At 44.9% G+C, this 19142-nt stretch overlaps 1 protein-coding gene and 1 pseudogene across 1 annotated transcript; one reads left to right on the forward strand and one right to left on the reverse strand.

The window, feature by feature from the left end:
* The first annotated feature begins 206 nt into the window (after positions 1-206).
* Positions 207-574, forward strand: LOC118634817 (annotated as a pseudogene).
* Positions 575-1428: 854 nt separating this feature from the next.
* Positions 1429-5209, reverse strand: LYZL6 (lysozyme like 6). Its single transcript, XM_036269761.1, has 4 exons — positions 4994-5209; positions 3934-4092; positions 2967-3045; positions 1429-1621 (listed from the first exon to the last, which is right to left on the reverse strand). Exons 1-4 carry the CDS (start codon positions 5130-5132, stop codon positions 1552-1554), a joined length of 447 nt encoding a protein of 148 aa, XP_036125654.1. The 5' UTR covers positions 5133-5209; the 3' UTR covers positions 1429-1551.
* Between the last annotated feature and the right edge of the window lie 13933 nt (positions 5210-19142).

Consider the following 19142-nt stretch of genomic DNA (forward strand, 5'->3'; position numbering starts at 1 on the left):
GGGCTCATACCTCGGTTGCAGTTTGTCCCCTGCCCTGGATGGTTCGTGTGGGTAGCAACCACTCAATGTGTCCCTTTCATGTCCATGTTTCTCTCGCTCTCTCCCTCCCACTCTATCTGAACAAAATATCGAAAAATGTCCTCGGGTGAGGATAAAAAAATAAAATTAAAAAAAAAAAGATTCGGCTCTACCCATAACCCACTGCCATGGCCTAGGAAGGCATTGCTGCTGGAGGTGTAATGGATGTTAACACAGCTTTACAAGAGGTGCTGAAGACCGCCCTCATCCACGATGGCCTAGCGCGTGGAATTCCGAAGCTGCCAAAGCCTTAGACAAGCGCCAAGCCCACCTTTGTGTGCTCGCATCCAATTGTGATGAGTTGGTGGAGGCCCTTTGTGCGGAACACCAAATCAACCTCATCAAGGTTGATGACAACAAGAAACTAGGAGAATGGGTAGGCCTCTGCAAAATTGACAGAGAGGGAAAACCCCGAAAGTGGTTGAATGCAGTTGTGTGGTGGTTAAGGACTATGGCAAAGGATGTCATCGAAGAGTACTTCAAATGCAGGAAATGAACAAATAAACTTGGTTTTTGTTTCTCAAAAAAAAAAAAGTACAAATTGGTTGTTAGATTGACGAACCTCAAAGGGAACCGGGGAGGTGGGGCAGGAAGAGAGAAACCAAAGAACTTCTATGCATATATGCATAACCAATAGACACAGACAATAGTGTGGGGAAGGCAGGAGCGGGTGGGAGTGCGGAGGAGAGGGTCAAGGGGGAAAAATGGAGAGACATCTGTAATACAAGCAACAATAAAGATAAGTTGAAAAATGAAAAAAAAAAAGTGTATATGTGTGTGTGTGTGTGTGTGTGTGTGTATACATATATATATAGTAGCCCACTCTTCCAAAGCACCCCCAAACCAATGGCACCTAGCACCATTTCTCTACTCCACCACTTTCTTCACCTCAGTATATCTGACCCTTAGCCCCACCCATTACCTACTTCTGAGCCTTTTCTTTACTTCAAAAATAGTTGGCTTTGGAGTATATACTGGGGTCCTGATACTGTTTCAAACCAGTAATTATAGATTTTATTATCCATTTCATAATCCACTGTATCCATTGTATGTATCTATTATTCCTATGCATCTCTGCTTCTCCACCTAGATTTTCAACAGTTATGCTTCATCTTCCTCCTTCTAGTAGCTAGTGTATCCCACTACATTAGGTACTCTCATATATGTGGAATTAATTAATAATGAATAAATTAACACATTCTTTGCACAAAGAATATTTTAATAATTCCAAAAATACAGAAACATCTTCACTGTGGTCCTCTTGGTTTACAAATGACAGGAACCAGGGGCCCAGACCTGGATGGGAACGAGGAGGAAGCCCTAGAAAACCATTTATTCCTGGGACTCTGGTTAGTTTTATTTGTAAATGGGAAAGGAAGAAACATGAAGTAGAGGCAAGAGGAAGAAGAACGGAAAAATCCCAAGGGAGGAGAGGAGTTTTGGAATGACTCCACAGCAGGCCTGCACCCGGTCTCATCCCAGGTGACATCCTGTTATCCAGTAGGAGAGGGGCCGGCCTGCACAGTGCATCATCCACTCTGCCCTGTGGAGAGAAAACGACTGGTTCTTGCTTCCCACATAGTAGCTGCTTCTCCACACACGTGACCCAGCTCTTAGTGAGTCGTCCACTCACTAAGAGCGACCTACTTCCTAGCTCTCTCATCTATCTTTCTGGGGCCCCTCTGATTCTTCCTTTAATTCTCCCCTGTCCATGGTGTTTGCACTGTCCCCCCAGTCAGCATGCCTTGACATTTCAAACCCTTATCGCCCTCTGAAGGGGGAGAACGTTTTTACAGAGCTGAGAGTTACCAAAATATATATATTAAAAAATATATATATGTGTGTGTGTGTATATATATCTATATATCTCCTAGGTGTAATCATTGACTCTCCCTCCAGAAAGGCTGAGCCCTAATTGTGTCTCTTCTGGTGCAAGGTGTTTTAAGGGTATGCGAGGCACCACACTCCGTCCATCCTCACAGATGCCTGTAGAGGCAGCCATTTGCATTATTTATATATCCAGTTGAAAGCACAGAAAAGTTAAGGAACCATCCCAATGTCCAGTGTTGGTGGGCTGATAGCTTTAGGGGTACTGCTAGGTGATGAGCAACACATTCTTCTTTTTTTTTTTTTTTTTTTTGTGGTATGTGCCCCTAACAGGAACCGAACCTGGGACTCTCTGGTCCGCAGGCTGATGCTCAACTGCTAAGCCAAACTGGCCAGGGCAAGCAACACATTTTTATAGAAAACGTTGCTGCCAATTATGGAGAGAGGAACCCTGTGGCAGCCATGATTGTATTGCTTTAATTTTTCCCATGCTTACAGCTGATTGAACCAAGTAGGGACACAGGGCCCAAGCTGAACCAATTGGATTCCCTATTCCAGGCACTTAGACTGACTGACTGATCTTAGCCAGCCTCAGTGGTTGCTTAGGATGGTAAACCATGAACTCGGGTGGCCGAAGTCTGTTTTGTGGACTGTGGAGCAGGGAAAGCTGGTCTGCAGAGGGAGCAGTGAAGCAAATGCCCCGAGAACCAGAAACCCGCCAGGGATAGCTTGCTGACAGGTTTCAGCCCAACTTCCATTCTCTTCCTGAGGCCCAGCTGCACCCCTTGCGTGGGCTCAGCAAGTCACCGTGTCCTCTCAGAAAAACTCCCTCGGCTAGCTCCAGTTGTTTTATAACTGCAACCAAAAGACTTTTCTTTAATATAGTATCAGAGAAAGAACTAGATGCCAGGTCTTCAAGTCAGAGTTCCAAGCCCTGTCACTATCCCACACTTTTCTGGACCGCAGAAAGGTTTGGTCCTTTTGCCTGCTGTCCCTTTCTCTGTCACCACACCCTTCTTAGGGCTCTGCCTGCTGACTTAGCCCTACAGTGTCCTCCTCACCAGTTATGCATCCCCCCTGCTCTGGACACAATCTTTTTTGCACAGTGGATGGCTGCGAGAAGACTGGGGTTCAGCAGTTCTGCAAAGGAAAAAGAGAATACCTGTGACAGCCCAGAGGACAGTCCCAAAGACTGAGGCAGACACGCACTCTCCCTGCCCAGACATGTGTCTCCTGGGGGCTGAGTATTTCCAGATTAGGCAAGGCCTCCCTCCCAGAGGCCCATTTAGACACCCCTACAATGGCTGCTGGAGGTCAGGGGTGGCCGAGGGTGGGGGCAGGAGGACTGAGATTTGGGCCTGTTTACTACCATAGTTTTTGGCCAGAGTAGATGGTGGTTCACCCAAAGTTTGGGAGTGTCTAGGGAAAGGAAATGCCAAAACAGGGAGCACGGAGACCACAGTAAAATCCTGCCTAATGAGGGAGGCTCTACAGGTGAAGATCCAGGAACATTAATCAGAGTACAAAAGAGGAGGTGAGGGGCAGAGTCATGCACCTGTGGAGCCTCCTGGATCAGCTCTGAAATGAGGAGTTTGCCCTCGGCCTTTGGTCAGATCCTTAGCCAAAGACAGTACCACTGATTGGTTAGAGCTAAGCCTCCAGGATCACCAGTCTGGCCACCACTAATTCTATAAGCCTCAGTTTGCTCTTCTGTGCAGTGGGAATAATGATTTTTACTGCATAGAAACTTGGCCGAGTCAGCTATGCACGTAAAGTGCTTAGTATATAACATGCTCTCAATAAATGTTGGCTGCTGCTCTACTGCTTCAGGCTGTGCGAAGCCTTTCTGGATCCTGCTGGCGGACACGAAGGAACCTCCTGACTGGACGGGCATTAGGGCCACCAGTCAAACCTGCTCAGTAAGGAATTCCCTGGTCCCTTATTCTCAGACTGTGAGTAGAAAGAGAACTTCTGTGAGCAGAGCTCAATCATCACTCTCCCCTCCCCACCGGGGGGCCCTGGCCAGACCTCGACACTCCACGTGGCAAGTGTTTTCCGAGTGACTCAAGTAATCGTTGCACCAGTAGTGGCTGTTGATCTGGAAGATGCCATAGTCAAAGCTGCCATCTGCATTTTCAGTTACCTTTGATATGTTGAAATTGCTTTCCACAAAAGCCAGGCACACCCCTTAGAGAAAAAAGAGAAGAGGGTGTTGGTGGGGGTGGCAAGCTGAGGGAGAAGGGAGATGAAGGGAAATGAGGAATCAAAAGAAAGGAATAAGGCCTAAGAGGCTAGATGGAGCTAGTGGGCTAGAAACACCCCCTAGCTTCTCTCATTTTTCGGTGCATCCACCCACTCATCAGTTTAACTATCTGTCCATCCGTGCTTCTGGCACTTAATAATCACCTACTGTGTGCCAGGAACTGTGCAAAGCCCAGCAAGGGACATTTATTTGGGTCAAATGCAGATACTGCCTTCAAAGGGCCTCTAGTACATGAATGAAGATATGTCCCTAACAAACCATGAAGCAAATTAAAGGAAGAAAGTGTTGTGAGACAGGTGTGCACAATTTCTGGGCAAAAGAAAGCTCTCCCTAACATGCAACAGAATGAAGCCTTTCCATTGTTCCCTCTGCCTGGAACGCTCTTCCCCTAGACATTTGGGTGACCAGGTCCTTTGCTTCATTCAGCACTGCTCAATGTCACCTCCTCAGAAAGGCCTTCCTTGACTCGCCCTTCTAGAACCATGTCACCTATCACACCCCCTGCTAGATTCTTCTGCAGAGCACTTATCACCATCAGGTTTTATATATTTTTGTATTTGTTAATTGCTTGTCTCTTCCCCAGAATGTGAACACTATGAGGGAAGGGGCTTTGTTTATATCCCCAGCACCTAAAATTGCTCCTGGTATATAATAAATACTCTACGAATAATTGTTGAATGAATATGGAATGTGGGGAAAGGTTTCTTGGAGAGGGCTGCTTTTTGAATTTGGCTTTCAAAGACAAAGGAGAGAAAGAAAGATGGCCCCGTAGGAGATGGCCAGGAGAGGAGAAATGGGGGTGGGGTGTGAGGAAATGGCACTCACAGTCACTCAGGGAGTAGCCCTCAAACCCATCCAAGTCTTCCTGGTGCAGCACCTTGGCCAAGTCACAGCGGCTGATTAGGCTGGCCTGATGTATGACAACCAGGCAGCTGAACAAGGAGAGGAATAACACCCTTGTCATCCTCAGAGGGGAGAAGGTCAGCTGAGGGCCTGCGGTTCTTGGGGTCTCACAGATTGCTGATTTTCTCTGATAGTCTGAGGAATCTGGAGAGAGAAACCAAGTATCTTCCCTCACTCACTCTTCCCCACCTGGCTGTTTCCAGTCTCTTCTCGGTGATTACATGGTATTCTGGCTAGGGATGCAGAACCTATATCTAATCCCAAGGAAACATCAGACAAAGCCAAACAGAGGCTATAGAATAACTGGCCTGTATTCTTCAAAACAGTCAATGCCATGAAAACAAAGAATGGGGCTATTTCTGTCATTAGTGGGGTGTGTGTGTGTGTGTCTTTCCCCTTAAACCAGGTGTCTGTTCCTGAGGACAAAGGCCTCGGTTTCCCCATCCACCAGCTCCATGAGTCAGGCATGAAGCAGCTTCTGCTTGGACAAGGTGGCTGCCCTGATGGCCTTGTCTCCTCACAGATCTGCTCTGTCGTCTGGGACTCTGCATGCCATCCTGAGCTTGCGGCCTTTCTTTTGTTTCTCTCTCCCACCCTAGAGTTGTCAGACTTAGCAAATAAAATCACAGGATATCCAGTTGCATTAGAATTTCAGACAAACAAGTACTTTTTTAGTATAAGTGTGTCACATGCAACCCTACCCTGTCCTGATTCAGCAGGTTCCTTCAGAGACAGGTGTCACTGAGCCTTAAGAAGCAATGAAGTCACTCTTGGGGTCCCCTTGGGGAAGACGGTGGTTCTGGCAGGTGCATTCCTACCTCCTCTTCTGAAGCTTACCTCTCTCCTATCCCTCTCTGACCCCAGGTCCCAGCCGGCCCAGGGATTTCTATGAGAATCTGTAAAGCAAAGCTGTTTGGATAGGAGCCTCCTCTTCCTCGTGAGCTATTTTCTAAGCCCACCCAGCTCACAGCTCCATGTTCTAAAGAAGATGGGAATGCTGGGCAACCCCCATCCCCCAACCCCTGTCTCCTGGAACCCCAGTTCTGTGACCTCATCACTCTCCTGGAAATACTCTGGTCTTAACCATGCAAGTTGGCTGTATCTTGAGGTCTACTGCAGCTCCAGGCAGAAATGGCAGATGGGCCTGGAAGGATAGGTGACAACTCTGATGAAGACCAATGGGTGGGCCCGGCTCGTGTGGCTCAGCGGTTAGCACGTCAGCCTGTGGACCAAAGAGTCTCCAGTTTGATTCTCAGTCAAGGGCACATACCTGGGTTACAAGTTCAACCCCCAGTTGTGCAGGAGGCAAGCAAACATCTCTCTGACATCAATGTTTCTCTTTTTCTCTCTCTACTTCGCTGGGGTGAGGATTAACACCTAAAAAAGACCACAGGGTGGGACAGGGTAGAGCCCTGGTGGTTCTGGCTGTCCATTTCCCTCCCCTCTGGGACAGTGCCACCTTTGGGGGAGTTCCAGCCCCCACAGAGTTTTAGTGGGGGCTGCCAGTCACAGGTGACAGTGTAGCTTGAACTGAAACGAAGTGGAACAACTCAGCTTCTCACGGGAAGCCTGCAGGCGTGAGGCTGGAGGCTGAGTTAGGAAAGTGTAGATCCAGCCCATCTGAGAGGATAAGCCTCCTCGAGCAGGAAGCAGAGTCCAGACAGCCTGCCAGTCCCAGCATCCACCTTTTCTAAACACACTCTTGCCTTTACTGCAATCTTGCCATTCAATAAAGGTCCCTTCTTCAGAAAACAAGTTTGAGTTGGGTTTCTGCCACTTGCAGCCAAAAGAGACCTGCCTAGTAGTCAGCGTGGGGTTAACCATCTATGGATTGATGACCTGACAGCCTGTTACCTCCCCATGAAGGCCACACAACTCAGTATCATTAATCACCAAGGAAGTTTCGAAGATATTTCTACCAACTGCAACAAAAAGGAGGCAAGACAAAGTTGTATTACCGATGGCCCTCTGAAACAGGATGGCAGGGTCTGACAGAAAGAAGGTAGGAAGCGCTTTCTAGCTGGGCAGCGCTGCCTGTACCCTCCACCTGCAGACTTCTCCCAGCAGGGCAGCAGCACAGTGCATCTTGGGATGTGAAGCCAGGGGGAGCTGGGGTGGAGGTAGAGCCCCGGGAGAAGGGTGTCTTGGGGTACCACTTTATGAGCTACCATTTATGGCCAAAAATCTATAGGTGTCTCAGATGACCCAAATAGACTCATCTGCACAGGACTAGAGCTCTGGGTGGGAGGAGAGGCTTCCACATGCTGGAAATTTGGCCTGGTGAGGGTCTCCCTGTAGTTTAAAATCTTAAAGGGGATAATCTCAGCATTCAAAGGGGGACTGGAAGGACCCTCTACCCCCATCTCCCCAAATGTGATAGACATGAACACTGTGTGGATTCCTACCCACTCAAAGAACTGAAAAACCCAAGCTAGAGTCTATGAATAAATTCTGATGTCAAAGCCGGGGGCAAGAAAGCAAATGGAGGCCCCAGATCACCTGTATAAATATTTACAAGTTATAAATCAAACTAACAAGCTGCTAAATGAAATGTGTTCTATCCTCATCTGGCCGATGTGGCTCAGTGGTTGAGCGTTCACCCACGCACTGAGAGGTCACCTGTTTGATTCCTGGTCAGGGCACATGCCCAGGTTGTGGGCCCGATCCCCTGCAGGAGGCAGCTAATCAGTGTTCTCTCTCATTGATGTGTCTGTCTCTCTCTCCCTCTCCCTTCGTCTCTCTCTGAAACCAATAAAGGAAAAAAAATTTTTTTTTCTTAAATGTATTCTATCCTCATATTCTGACAAATATTCCTTTAAAAGGATGAAAATTTAAATATGTATAAAGTTATGGTTTGTATATGACTGAAAGGTAACAAAATATCAAAAATAACCATATTTGATTTTTATTGCATGTGTCTGAGTGCTCTATTGCTATTGATTGTCTAGCCATGTTGGGATGAGTAATTAATATATACATAATTCATAAATGATTATAACTATTCCATTAAATTTATTTTTATCTTTCTTTCACCAAAATCACTATGTTATTATCAAGATTCTAAAATATAATTAAGGATTAAAAACAATTACAGTCAAAGTATAAAAATTTAAATATATTTTCATAAAAATATAAATTTCTGTAAAAAATTTTTAATTAAATATTTTTAATGTTTTTCCAAATATTACCTTTTAAATATTGAAAATTATTTAATAATTCAAAAGGCTAAATACAATTAGAATTAATGCATATCAAATTTTTATATCAAAATTATTTGCATAAATCCAAACATTTTACTTCACTCTTTGAAAGCTTAATTCAGTTTTAAGTACTTTCAACTTTAAAATTTAAATTATAAATTTAATTTAAATTTTAATTTAAAACTTAAGTAACTTTCTAAGCAAAAATGTTAAAATTTATAATTTTAGCATTCAATGTCCATCTAGTTGTAAATGTAAAGAATCTGTATCATATTATGTCTAAAGTGTAGACATATAGACACATTTCAGAGTAATGTGTAATGTGATTTATGTAATATTGCAAAAATGTCCTCGACTTCCATTTACAACTGAGGCAAATACAGTACTAATTCGTGTGACCTCCAGAAGCACTAATAGGAACACAAGAAGAAATGGTACTCTCAGCATTATTAGAAAACGCTACTTCATTGCACTCTCATTGCATTAATTTGTCTTTTCTCCCTCCCAAGTACTTTTCTACTCAAAGCCTCTTCGCACTCTCAAAGACTACCTAGCAGGGGCCCCATTAAGCTTTTGTTAAACCTGCAGAGGCGGTTGCATCCCCCCCTCCCCCATGGACTTAGGGTAAGAGGTGAATAACCACCACCCTCGGGCTTAAACATTGTTAGTCAAGAGAGTGGATGTTTAGGGTTAGGTCATGCTGTGCCTGGGCTCTGCGTCAGATCCTGAGTGACAGAGGTGGTGGCTGTGGTCCTTGATACATTTAATTGTATGAGGGGGACTCGAAAGTACAGGGCCCAAGAGACATATGAAGAAATGCTCAACATCACTAATCATCAGAGAGATGCAAATTAAAACAACAATGAGGTATCACCTCACACCTGTCAGAATGGCCGCCATCAACAAATCATCAAACAACAAGTGTTGGCGAGGGTGTGGAGAAAAGGGGACTCTAATACACTGTTGGTGGGAATGCAGACTGGTGCAACCGCTATGGAAAACAATATGGTGCTACCTCAAAAAATTAAAAATTGAACTTCCATATGACCCAGTGATCCCACTGCTGGGAATATACCCTAAGAAGCCTGAAACACCAATCAGGAAGAATATATGTACCCCCATGTTCATAGCAGCACTATTTACAATAGCTAAGATCTGGAAACAGCCCAAGTGTCCACCAGTAGACGAATGGATAAAAAGCTGTGGTACATATACACAATGGAGTACTATGCAGCGGTAAGAAAGAAAGATCTCTTATCCTTTGAGACGACATGGAGGGACCTGGAAAGTATTATCCTAAGTGAAAGAAGCCAAGCAGAAAAAGACAAATACCACATGATCTCACTTATATACGGAATATAATGAACATAACAGTCTGAGGAACACAGTAGACCCAGACACATGGAAGTAGGGCACAGACTGATATCCCTCAGAAGAGGGGATGGGGGGTGGGGGGGTGGGAAGAGATAAACCACAGAACTTATATGCATGTATGCATGACCAATGGACATGGACAACTAAGCCGGGGACAGGGTGGAGGGGGGTTAGGGTGGGGGGTACCAATGGGGTAAAAAGGTAAAATATCTGTAACAAAATAAATAAATAAATAAAATATTATTCAAAAAAAAAAAGAAAGTACAGGGCCCAAGTAGGGGCTCCTCTTGCCATTTCTAAAGGTGACAGTAGAAAAGTATGCTTCTGGAAATAAACTGCTATGGAAAACAGAGGGAAATGTCTGCTCTGAGTTTTCAATAACATATGAGAAAACCCTCAAATGATCCAGCCTGCTGAAATGCAGAGCACAAAGAACTAAAATCAGTGAGTGAGACAAAATCTGCACTGAAGGCAGGGAAGCAGAATCCACAATGCAGAAAATCAACTAAGGGTGCAGTTGCACATTTGAGCCGTTCCCCAAATGCAGAGCAGAGAGACGTGAAAACAATGAAACTAAAGACTATGGATAGAGACGATGAAGATTAGAGATTTACACTGGGACAACGACACTAGCGCTGAAAAAGGTGCCGATACAGACCTGACAGGTATCCTATGTGCCAGGAAAATACATGAAAGGACACTCACCACTTAGACGTATTCAACCCATGTATTAATGACTGTGAATGTTTGGCTTTATTATCAGGCTTATGCTTTACCCCACAGCATATATACCTTCTCAAATACTTTACAAATTGATTATAAACTAGATTACAAATAATACCCCAAGGAGGAATTATAAAGGCTCCATACTCTGGCTACAATACACATTCTCTCTCTCTCTCTCGCTCTCTCTCTCTCTCTCTCTCTCTCTCTCGCTCTCTCTCTCTCTCCCTCCCTCCCTCCCTCCCTCCCACCCCACCTCCCAGGTAATTATAGAGTCAAAGGCAAATTAAAACCTGGAATAACAGGCTTCTAAAACCATGAAAATGACATTAACACACCAACTATGAAATCATAATGTTGATAACAGTTTATGAAAAGGAGAGTATGGATCTGTCAAGATTGAGAACTCCAGCATCAGGTCGATTCAGAAGTGAAGTAAAAGCTTCTGCCACACATCCATCTTCAGGCCAACTCGCCGTGCAACTTATTCAGTGGCCACTAGAGGCCAGCAGCGGCCCATGCACAGGAAGTGGGGGTTGCGGAGCACAAGAATTCCCTGCCCCCTGGCGGGTAGCTCAGTTGGTTAGAGCGTCTTCCAGATAGACCAAGGTTGCGACTTCAGTTCCTGGTCAGGGCACATACAAGAAGCAATCAATAAATAAATAAGTGGGACAACAAATCGATGTTTCTCTCTTTCTAAAAAAAAAATAATAATAAAGTCCTGCCCTGGCCAGTTTGGCTCAGTGGTTGAGCATTGGCCTGTGGACCAGAGATTCCCAGGTTCGGTTCCTGCTAGGGACATGTACCACACACACACACAAAATTCCTTCCTCTATGCTCACTAGCCTGGGAGGTGGCGGTCAGTATCTCCATTTTACATAGTAATAGAGCTGGGATTTGGGATGTGGTCTCTTTAGTTCCCAATTCCACCTTGTTGGTCCCTTAACACCAAGAGACCTCCCTGTGCTACCATAAATTTACATTTTTTATTGGTTGATTTTTTAGAGAGAGAGATTTATTTCCCCACTTATTTATGCATTCATTGGTTGATTCTTGTATGTGTCCTGACCAGGGATCAAACCTGCAACCTTGGCATTTAAAAATTCTTTCAAGGGGAGTCCAAGGTCAATGTAAGAATCACTGCTTTTAGAACAATGTTTCTCAAACTTGGATGCCACATTAGAATCAACTGGGAAAGCTCCACCTTTTGAGGTAGAAGGTGGAATGGAGACAGCTAAGGCAGTGTGGCAGAGAAACTTGGGAGCCAGATAGGCTGCCATTTACTAGCTGTGTGGCCTTCACTGAGTTCCTCCACCTCTCTGAGCCTGACTTGTAAAATGGAAATACTATCACATACCCTGCAGAGTTGAGGCAGAGAGATAGAGGGCATAAACCCAGGGACAAGTAGGGTTGATATATGGCAGCTACTACTGTCATCTTTATTAAAGGTGAGTAGCCCAGAAAGACTGCAAGCCCTCCTTTATGTAGAAGGGACCCAATCTGGGAACAGTGGACACAGGCTGAGTTGAAAAGAGTGTCAACAGATTGTGATGAGAAGCCAGGGTCTTTCTAGGGAGCGCAAGAAAATTCTATGGGCAACAGAAGTTTCAAGCCAAAGCAGATAAGTGGGGGCCGCCAGGCTAGACAGCTGCAACAGCATCAGAGACCAGCAGTTGTGGATGAACTTGTACAGGCCCAGCTTTGGTAAAGCCAATCCTCCTTCCACAAGAACATCAAGAAGCTGCCTGACTACTTATAGAGAAAGATGCAATCTTCGTTGAGCACCTACTTTGTCTAGACACTGAGCATTCATTCATGCCTGTGAGGTTGGGCACACTCACCCCATTTTACACTTGTGGAGTCTGAGGCTTAAAGGCACCAGGACCTGCCTAAGTCACAGAGCCCTGGTGTCTCCACGAGGCTGGGACCTGTTCTTCTGTTGGGCAACAGTGACAGAACCCCTTAGGGTGTGTTGCCTACAGAAATGACCTGGTGACCTCTTCTTTTATTTCATGTTAATTTTTGTACTTTTCCCCAAAATGAAAGCATATGGCTTGATAAGCTATTTTATTATTTTGTTTTTCTTTATACTGATTTTAGAGAGAGGGAGGGAGAGAGAGATGGAAACATCAATGAGAGAGAACATCGATTGGCCGCCTCCTGCATGCCCCCCACTGGGGATTTGGCACACAATCTGGGCATGTGTCTTGACCGGGAGTCGAAGATTACAAGATTATAATGTTCATTGTAGAACATATAGAAACTACAGATAATCAAAACACAAACAAACAAACAAAAAGAAAATCTCTGAGAGCCCTGTCCTACAGAGATGAGTATTGTCAATGTTTCAGCACCTATTGTTCATATATGTGAGTCTGTGTGTGTGCGTGCATGTGTGCATGTAGAAATGCACCAACAAGGAGTCATGTGGTGCACTCTATCAGATAACCTGCTCTGCTCCATTTAACAATATATAGTCACTATATTTCTATGTCACTCAATATTCTACAGCAGCTTCACATTAGAACCCCCTGGGGAAAGCTTAACAAATAATATCGATGTGTGGATTCCAACTCTGATTTAATTGGCCTGGGGTGGGGTTTGACTATGGGATTATTAGACTCCCCATGTGATTCCAATGTGCAGCCAAGTTTGAGAGCCCTTGTGTTACAGCATCATTTTTCAGTAGTGGCCTTGCACAGTACTTGCTGAAGGGATGCACCGTAATTTGATCAATCTCCTTTTCTTGGACATTTAGTCTGGCTCCAGTTTTTCATCAGGATAAACCAAGAGTTAGCCAAAATTTTCTGTAAAGGGCCAGATGACATGTTTTAGCCTTTATGGGCCATAAGGTCTCATGACCTTTTCCCCAGTGAATTGCAGTGGCCTCCAAACTGGCCTCCACAAGGTGGCAAGAATGATCATTTTCCTTTCTTTCTCAAAAATATTATTTTTCGTCTCATAAAGCTATACATTCATGTTGATTGTCAAGTTTTTAAAAATACTGGAGCATTTTTTTAATCCAAGGGAATGTAAATCCCTCCCCGCTGCAAGTCCCTAGTGTCCTGGTGCCCACCCACACGTTAGCCTTCTCTTCTGACACTCCTCCACTCTGCCTCCCACCCCTGGGTCCCTGTTACCACAGCTATGTGCTCCTCCAGGCCTCTGAGCCATAGCAGATGCTGTTTCCTCTGCAGATTGCCCTTCCTGCCCTTCCTGCCCAAATTCTCCCATTTATCTTTCTGACTCAGCTCTCCTTGCCACTGTTACACCAGCACAGATCTGAAAGTGACCCAGATCACTGTGCCCAGGACAGTGGGAAAGGGAAGCTGACCCTCAAAGGATGCTGTTGGGTTCTTCTGCTTGACCCTGAAACCCTGATCTTACCTCACACCTCTACGTAGTCTCAAATATTCCCTACAGGGTCTCAGCTAAACAAAGAATTACTGAATCCTTCAAGTGTTGTCATTAGGGGTTGGCATCTTGCAACATTCCCCTGTTGTGATGACTGGCAGGAATGCTGATGCATAAATGGCCAACCCAGAAGGATCTTTCTCTTCCTTTTTACTTCCTCTAGGCTTGTTCTTTTGACTCAAGAAGCCAGATGCTTCGGAGTTTAATTACACAGTGTAGTTGAAAGCATAGAATGTCGGAGCTGGAAAGGAAGAAACTTATTATAAATAATAGCTACCAGCATTTAGTGAACATGTACATTGTGCCAGACACAGTGGTGGGCTTGTGTGTAAAAATATGTGTATTGAAAACTGTGACCTCAATGTGCACACAGAGGAGGAGCTTTCTGTCTCTGATTCTCCTTACCCTGCACTGCTCCATGCCTTTGAGCCTTACTCTGTTTTCTTTGCCTAACTCATTTATAACCTCTTTTGCATAGCCTCCTCCAAGAAGTCTTCACTGATCCCTTTTCCCCACTGAAGGCCTCCTTTGTTTCCCCATAGTACTTTGTGAATACCTTTATCTTAGCAGTTGTCATATGGAGAAATGATCTATTTATGCATTTATCTTTTTTCTAGAATATGACAGGGACTGCAACATAGAAGATGCTCAATAAGTGCTTCTCAAACAGTGATTACAGTGGATGCTGCTTTAACATCCAGCCTTTCTGCTGCTCTGACCGGGCAGTGCCCCCAGGCTGGCCGCACCACCACATCCATGTGGGAGGCAGATGCTCCAGCAGGGACAGGCTCCTGGTACAGCCCCAGCAGTGCTGCCACTGGGGTAAATGTTTCCCACCATGACCTGACAGTCCACATTACTTTTCCTGAAATTTCAACCCATACTGAAAACTGATCCTTTGCTGGCCTGCTCTAGGGGAAGTACTGGACCATCTTGCTCCAAGAGCCTTTCTCCCATGAACTTTGCGGGGCTATTGCCCATCAAACAGCTGGGCAAGGAACTACAGAGCTCACACTGGAATTGTCCCTTCAGCTATATATTAAATCTTTTATTATTAAGTACTTTAGTCCCATTCTTTAGTCTCTTTGAGTATCTGAAGATGCAACAGGGTCCAGAGGCTACAGGAAAGTCCCTTTTCTGAGACTACAAAGGTTTCTGAATGATATTCTGAAAAGTTGTCATTGAGAAGAATAAGTATCAAGAGAAGAAGGAAGAGAAAAGGGCATTCCAAGTTGAGGGAACAAAGGCATGGAAATGCTGCCTCCATGGCTGCAAATCCTGTAACTGACTGCATCATTAGATCCTTTGAGGATGGCAGAGGAATGGCCTCCTACCTCTATCGATTCTTCAATATTAACTCTGCTCTCTTTTCAGAAGGTCCTGAATTGTCCCAAAGTGAGGTATCTGCTCCCATTTACCTATTGGGTGACCACCAGTAGTATCTCCTTCAAACCAAAGTGCTCCAGGAAATCTTTTCTGATTAATCAGGCAAAACCAAACAACCTCCTTTTCTCTGAGTCCCCACAGCAGTTGCTTTTCAGTTTGAACAGTTTCTTCGCAAGTAATAAAAGATCACAGGCAATAACAAAGAAATAACAGCTACCAATAGGAAGTCATATATAGTGGTCATGTGCCTGGATTACAGATTCTAGAGCTAGATCAAAACCACATTTGAATCCCAGCACCATCACGGCAAGAATGGCAAGTAACTGAATCTCTCTGACTTGATTTCTAAAGTAGAGGTAAAAATATTATCTACCTCATATGTATTGTGAGGATTAAATGAGCTAATGTGTGTAGTAAATGCTTAATAAATGTTAGCTATTCTCTGCCTACTGTCTAGGAATTCTTCCTTAATTCCTACCATGTCTTAGATATCTCTGTATTCCCCCTAACCTTGAGGATGTTTTATCATAGCAATAAACTCATGCTGACATTATCTATTTACCACTCTTTCCCACTACACTTGAAGATCATGCACTTGTTCACAAACATTTCTTTTTTTTTTTAATCCTCACCTGAGGATATTTTTCCATTTTTTGTACAGATAGAGTGGGAGGGAGAGAGAGAGAGAGAGAGAAACATCGATGTGAAGGGACACATTGAGTGGCTGCCACCCGCACGACCAACCAGGGCCGGGGACAAACTGCAACCGAAGTACGTGCCCTTAGCGGGAACCGAACCCGGGTCTCTCCGGACCGCAGGCCGACGCTTTAACCGCTGAGCCAAACGGGCCAGGGCCACAAACATTTCTTGAGTAGATTATAACAATGATTAAGAGAGACATAATATTTACCCAAAATAATTGAAAACAGGTACTCAAACAAATGCATATACAATGCATCTCCACAGCAGCACTACTCACAATAACCAAGAGGTGGAAACAGTCCAAATGTCCATCAATGGATAAATGAATTGCGGTATATACATACAATGGAATATTATTCAGCCAGAAAAAGAAATGAAGTATTGAAACATGCTACAACATGGATGAACCTTGAAAACATTATGCAAAGTAAAAAAACCCAGACACAGCCCTGGCTGGTTTTGCTCAGTGGTTAGAGCATCGGCCTGTGGACCAGAGAGTCCCGGGTTAGGTTCCCACTAAGAGCATGTACCTTGGTTGCAGTTTGTCCCCAACCCCGGTTGGGGTTGTGTGGGTGGCAACCAATCAATGTGTCTCTCTCACGTCGATGTTTCTCTCTCTCTCTCTTCTTCCTTCCCTCCCTCCCACTCTACCTGAACATAAATGCAAAAATGTCCTCAGGTGAGAATTAAAAAAAACAAAAACAAAAACCAGACACAAAAGCCACACATTATAAGATTCCAATCATCTGAAATAATCAGAATAGGTACCAGGGAGTGTGTGTGGGGGGGTGTAATAGGAAGCAACTGCTTAATGGATATGGGGTTTTCTTTCGGGGTGATGAAAATGTTTTGAAACTAGATATAGGTGGTGGTTGCACACCAGTGAATGTATCAAATGCTACTGAATTGTTCACTTTAAAATGGTTAATTTTATGTATTGTAAATCTCACCTCGATAAAAAAAATAAAACATGCCCTGGCTGGTTTGGCTCAGTGGTTAGAGCGTTGGCCTGCGGTCCAGGGAGACCCGGGTTCAGTTCCCACTAAGGACACGTACCTCGGCTGCAGTTTGTCCCCGGCCCTGGTTGGGTCGTGCAGGTGGCAACCACTCCATGTGTCCCTTTCACGTCAATGTATCTCTCTCTCTCTCTCCCTCCCACTCTATCTGAACAAAATATGGAAAAATGTCCTCGGGTGAGGATAAAAAAATAAAATAAAACATGAAAGAACTCCTGCCCTTCATAGAGTTTATATTTCAGTGAGAGGGTCAGATCAGACAGTAAACCAGTGTTCACATAAACAAGTAATTATATATTGTGTTAATCACTTGGTGAGAAGTAATAAAGGGAGAGAAGAGAAAAATTAAAGAGCTGGGGGCAGAGAGGTTCTGAGGTGGGAAGGGGCTTAGCAGTTTAGGAAATTGTCAAGAGAACCTCTGGACAGACTCTTACAGAGCCAAAGACAGAGATTTAAAATGAGCCCAAGGAGAGAATTAGACAAGATCATGTAGTGTTTAGAGAGGATCTGGCATAGAGAGCAGTGAAAAAAAAAAAAATGGAAGCAACCTAAATGTGTGAGGACAGGGAATTGTTAACTACAGTATAATACACCAAAATAAAATAAAATAAAATGAGCCCAAGGAGGTAAGCAGGAGCCAGGCCCTGTACGACTTTATATTTCATGGGAAGTACTGTGTTTTTCAATCTAAGAGCTTATTAGAAATGCAGAATCTTGCCCTGGCAGTTTTGCTCAGCAGTTAGAGCCTCAGCCAGAGTCACGGATTCAATTCTGGTCAAAGGCATGTGCCCTGGTCGGGGTCATGGAGGAGGTAATCAATTGAGGTGGCTCTCTCTCCCTCCCCACCTCCCTTCCTCCATTCTATCTGAAAATCAATGGAAAAAATATCCTCGGGTGAGTGAGGATTAACAACAATAAAAAAAAGCAAGAAATACAGAGTCTTGAGCCCTACACCAGACCCCAGGTCTACTAAGTCATAATCTGCATTTCTTTTTTTTAATCCTCACCTGATGATATTTTCCCACTGATTTTTAGAGAGAGTGGAAAGGAGGGAGGGAGAGAGAAACATCAAAACGAGAGAGCCAACTCAATTGGTTGCCTCCTGCATGACCCGGACCAGCACAGGGATCCAACCTGCAACTCAGGTATGTGACCTTGACTGAGAATCGAACCCACAACCGTTTGGTCCTCAGGCCCCTGCTCTAAATGCTGAGCCAAACTGGCCAGGGCAGGATCTGCATTTTTGACAAGAGTCCCAGATGTTTCTTATACTCATTAAAGTTTAAGAAGCACTGGCCTGTCCAGCCAGTGTGGTTTAGGGGTTGAGCAATGACCCATGCACCAAGAGGTCACTGGTTTGATTCCCGGTGAGGGCACATGCCCAGGTTGTAGGCCAGCTCTCCAGTGGGGGGCATGCAGGAGGCAGCCAATTGATGTTCTTTCTCATTGATGTTTCTATCTCTCCCTCTCCCTTCCTCTCTCTCTAAAATCAATAAAGAAAAAAAATGTAAGCACTGGCCTCTATCATGGGAAGGGTAGGCTCCCAGGCATAACTGAAGCACTTCATTTTGAACGCATTCTGATACATGACAATGGTTTCTGAAAAGGTATTTAATTTTTGAAAATTAGGTGCTATAAATCCTAGGGAAAGACCTTATTTAACTGCAGGGAGTTTTGTCATAACACAAAATTCTTTTGCCTAGAAACATTTCCTGTGGAGTAAAGTACTAGTCTTCTTTAAAGTGAAGCGGAGCCACATTAACAATATGAGAGAACTCGGCGCTTGGCCAGGTCAACTCTTAACAGCTGGTTCGGGTCTGGGGTAGCCCGCGTCCCTTGGCCGGTCTGAGCCACCAAGGTCGACTTGTAATGAAAGTTAAGTTGGAGGCCGTTCTGCTCCTGAGAGCAGCTCCAAGTGAGTCTTTAATGCTGAAAATGTAGAAAGGAGACTTGAAAAAACTATTTCGAGGAGTGTGGTGGCTCCGTACCTGGACGAGTAGGGTACACCGGGGACAGAATAGCATCTATCCACTGTTGAAGCCCGCGGTAACCTTCGACCTCTGACCCGCGCCTTGCTCGGCGTTTCCCAGCGCAGCTTCCGCCCCCGCCCCGCCCGCGAAGGGCCGGCCCAAGGGTGTGGGCGGGGCCCTGGAGCCGGCGGTTAGAAACCGTGCCTGTTGGGGGCGGGTCTCGCGAGGGGCGGGATTTGAGGAGGCATCACAGCATTGGGTGGCTGGGTGTAGGCGGGGCCTAGCG

Source organism: Molossus molossus, unplaced genomic scaffold (genome assembly GCF_014108415.1).
Source record: "Molossus molossus isolate mMolMol1 unplaced genomic scaffold, mMolMol1.p scaffold_m16_p_19, whole genome shotgun sequence".
NCBI classification, from domain to species: domain Eukaryota; kingdom Metazoa; phylum Chordata; class Mammalia; order Chiroptera; family Molossidae; genus Molossus; species Molossus molossus.

What these genes read in the sequence shown, in the direction of transcription:
- LYZL6 (XM_036269761.1), bottom strand. Translation starts at nt 5,132, where the DNA reads ATGACAAGGGTGTTATTCCTCTCCTTGTTCAGCTGCCTGGTTGTCATA. An exon ending in TTGCCACGTGGAGTGTCGAG is followed by an intron (nt 3,046 to 3,933) that starts GTCTGGCCAGGG and finishes TTTCCTTTGCAG; the next exon opens with AACTGCTGAACCCCAGTCTT. An exon ending in GCAGGGGGGATGCATAACTG is followed by an intron (nt 1,622 to 2,966) that starts GTGAGGAGGACA and finishes TTCTCTCCACAG; the next exon opens with GGCAGAGTGGATGATGCACT.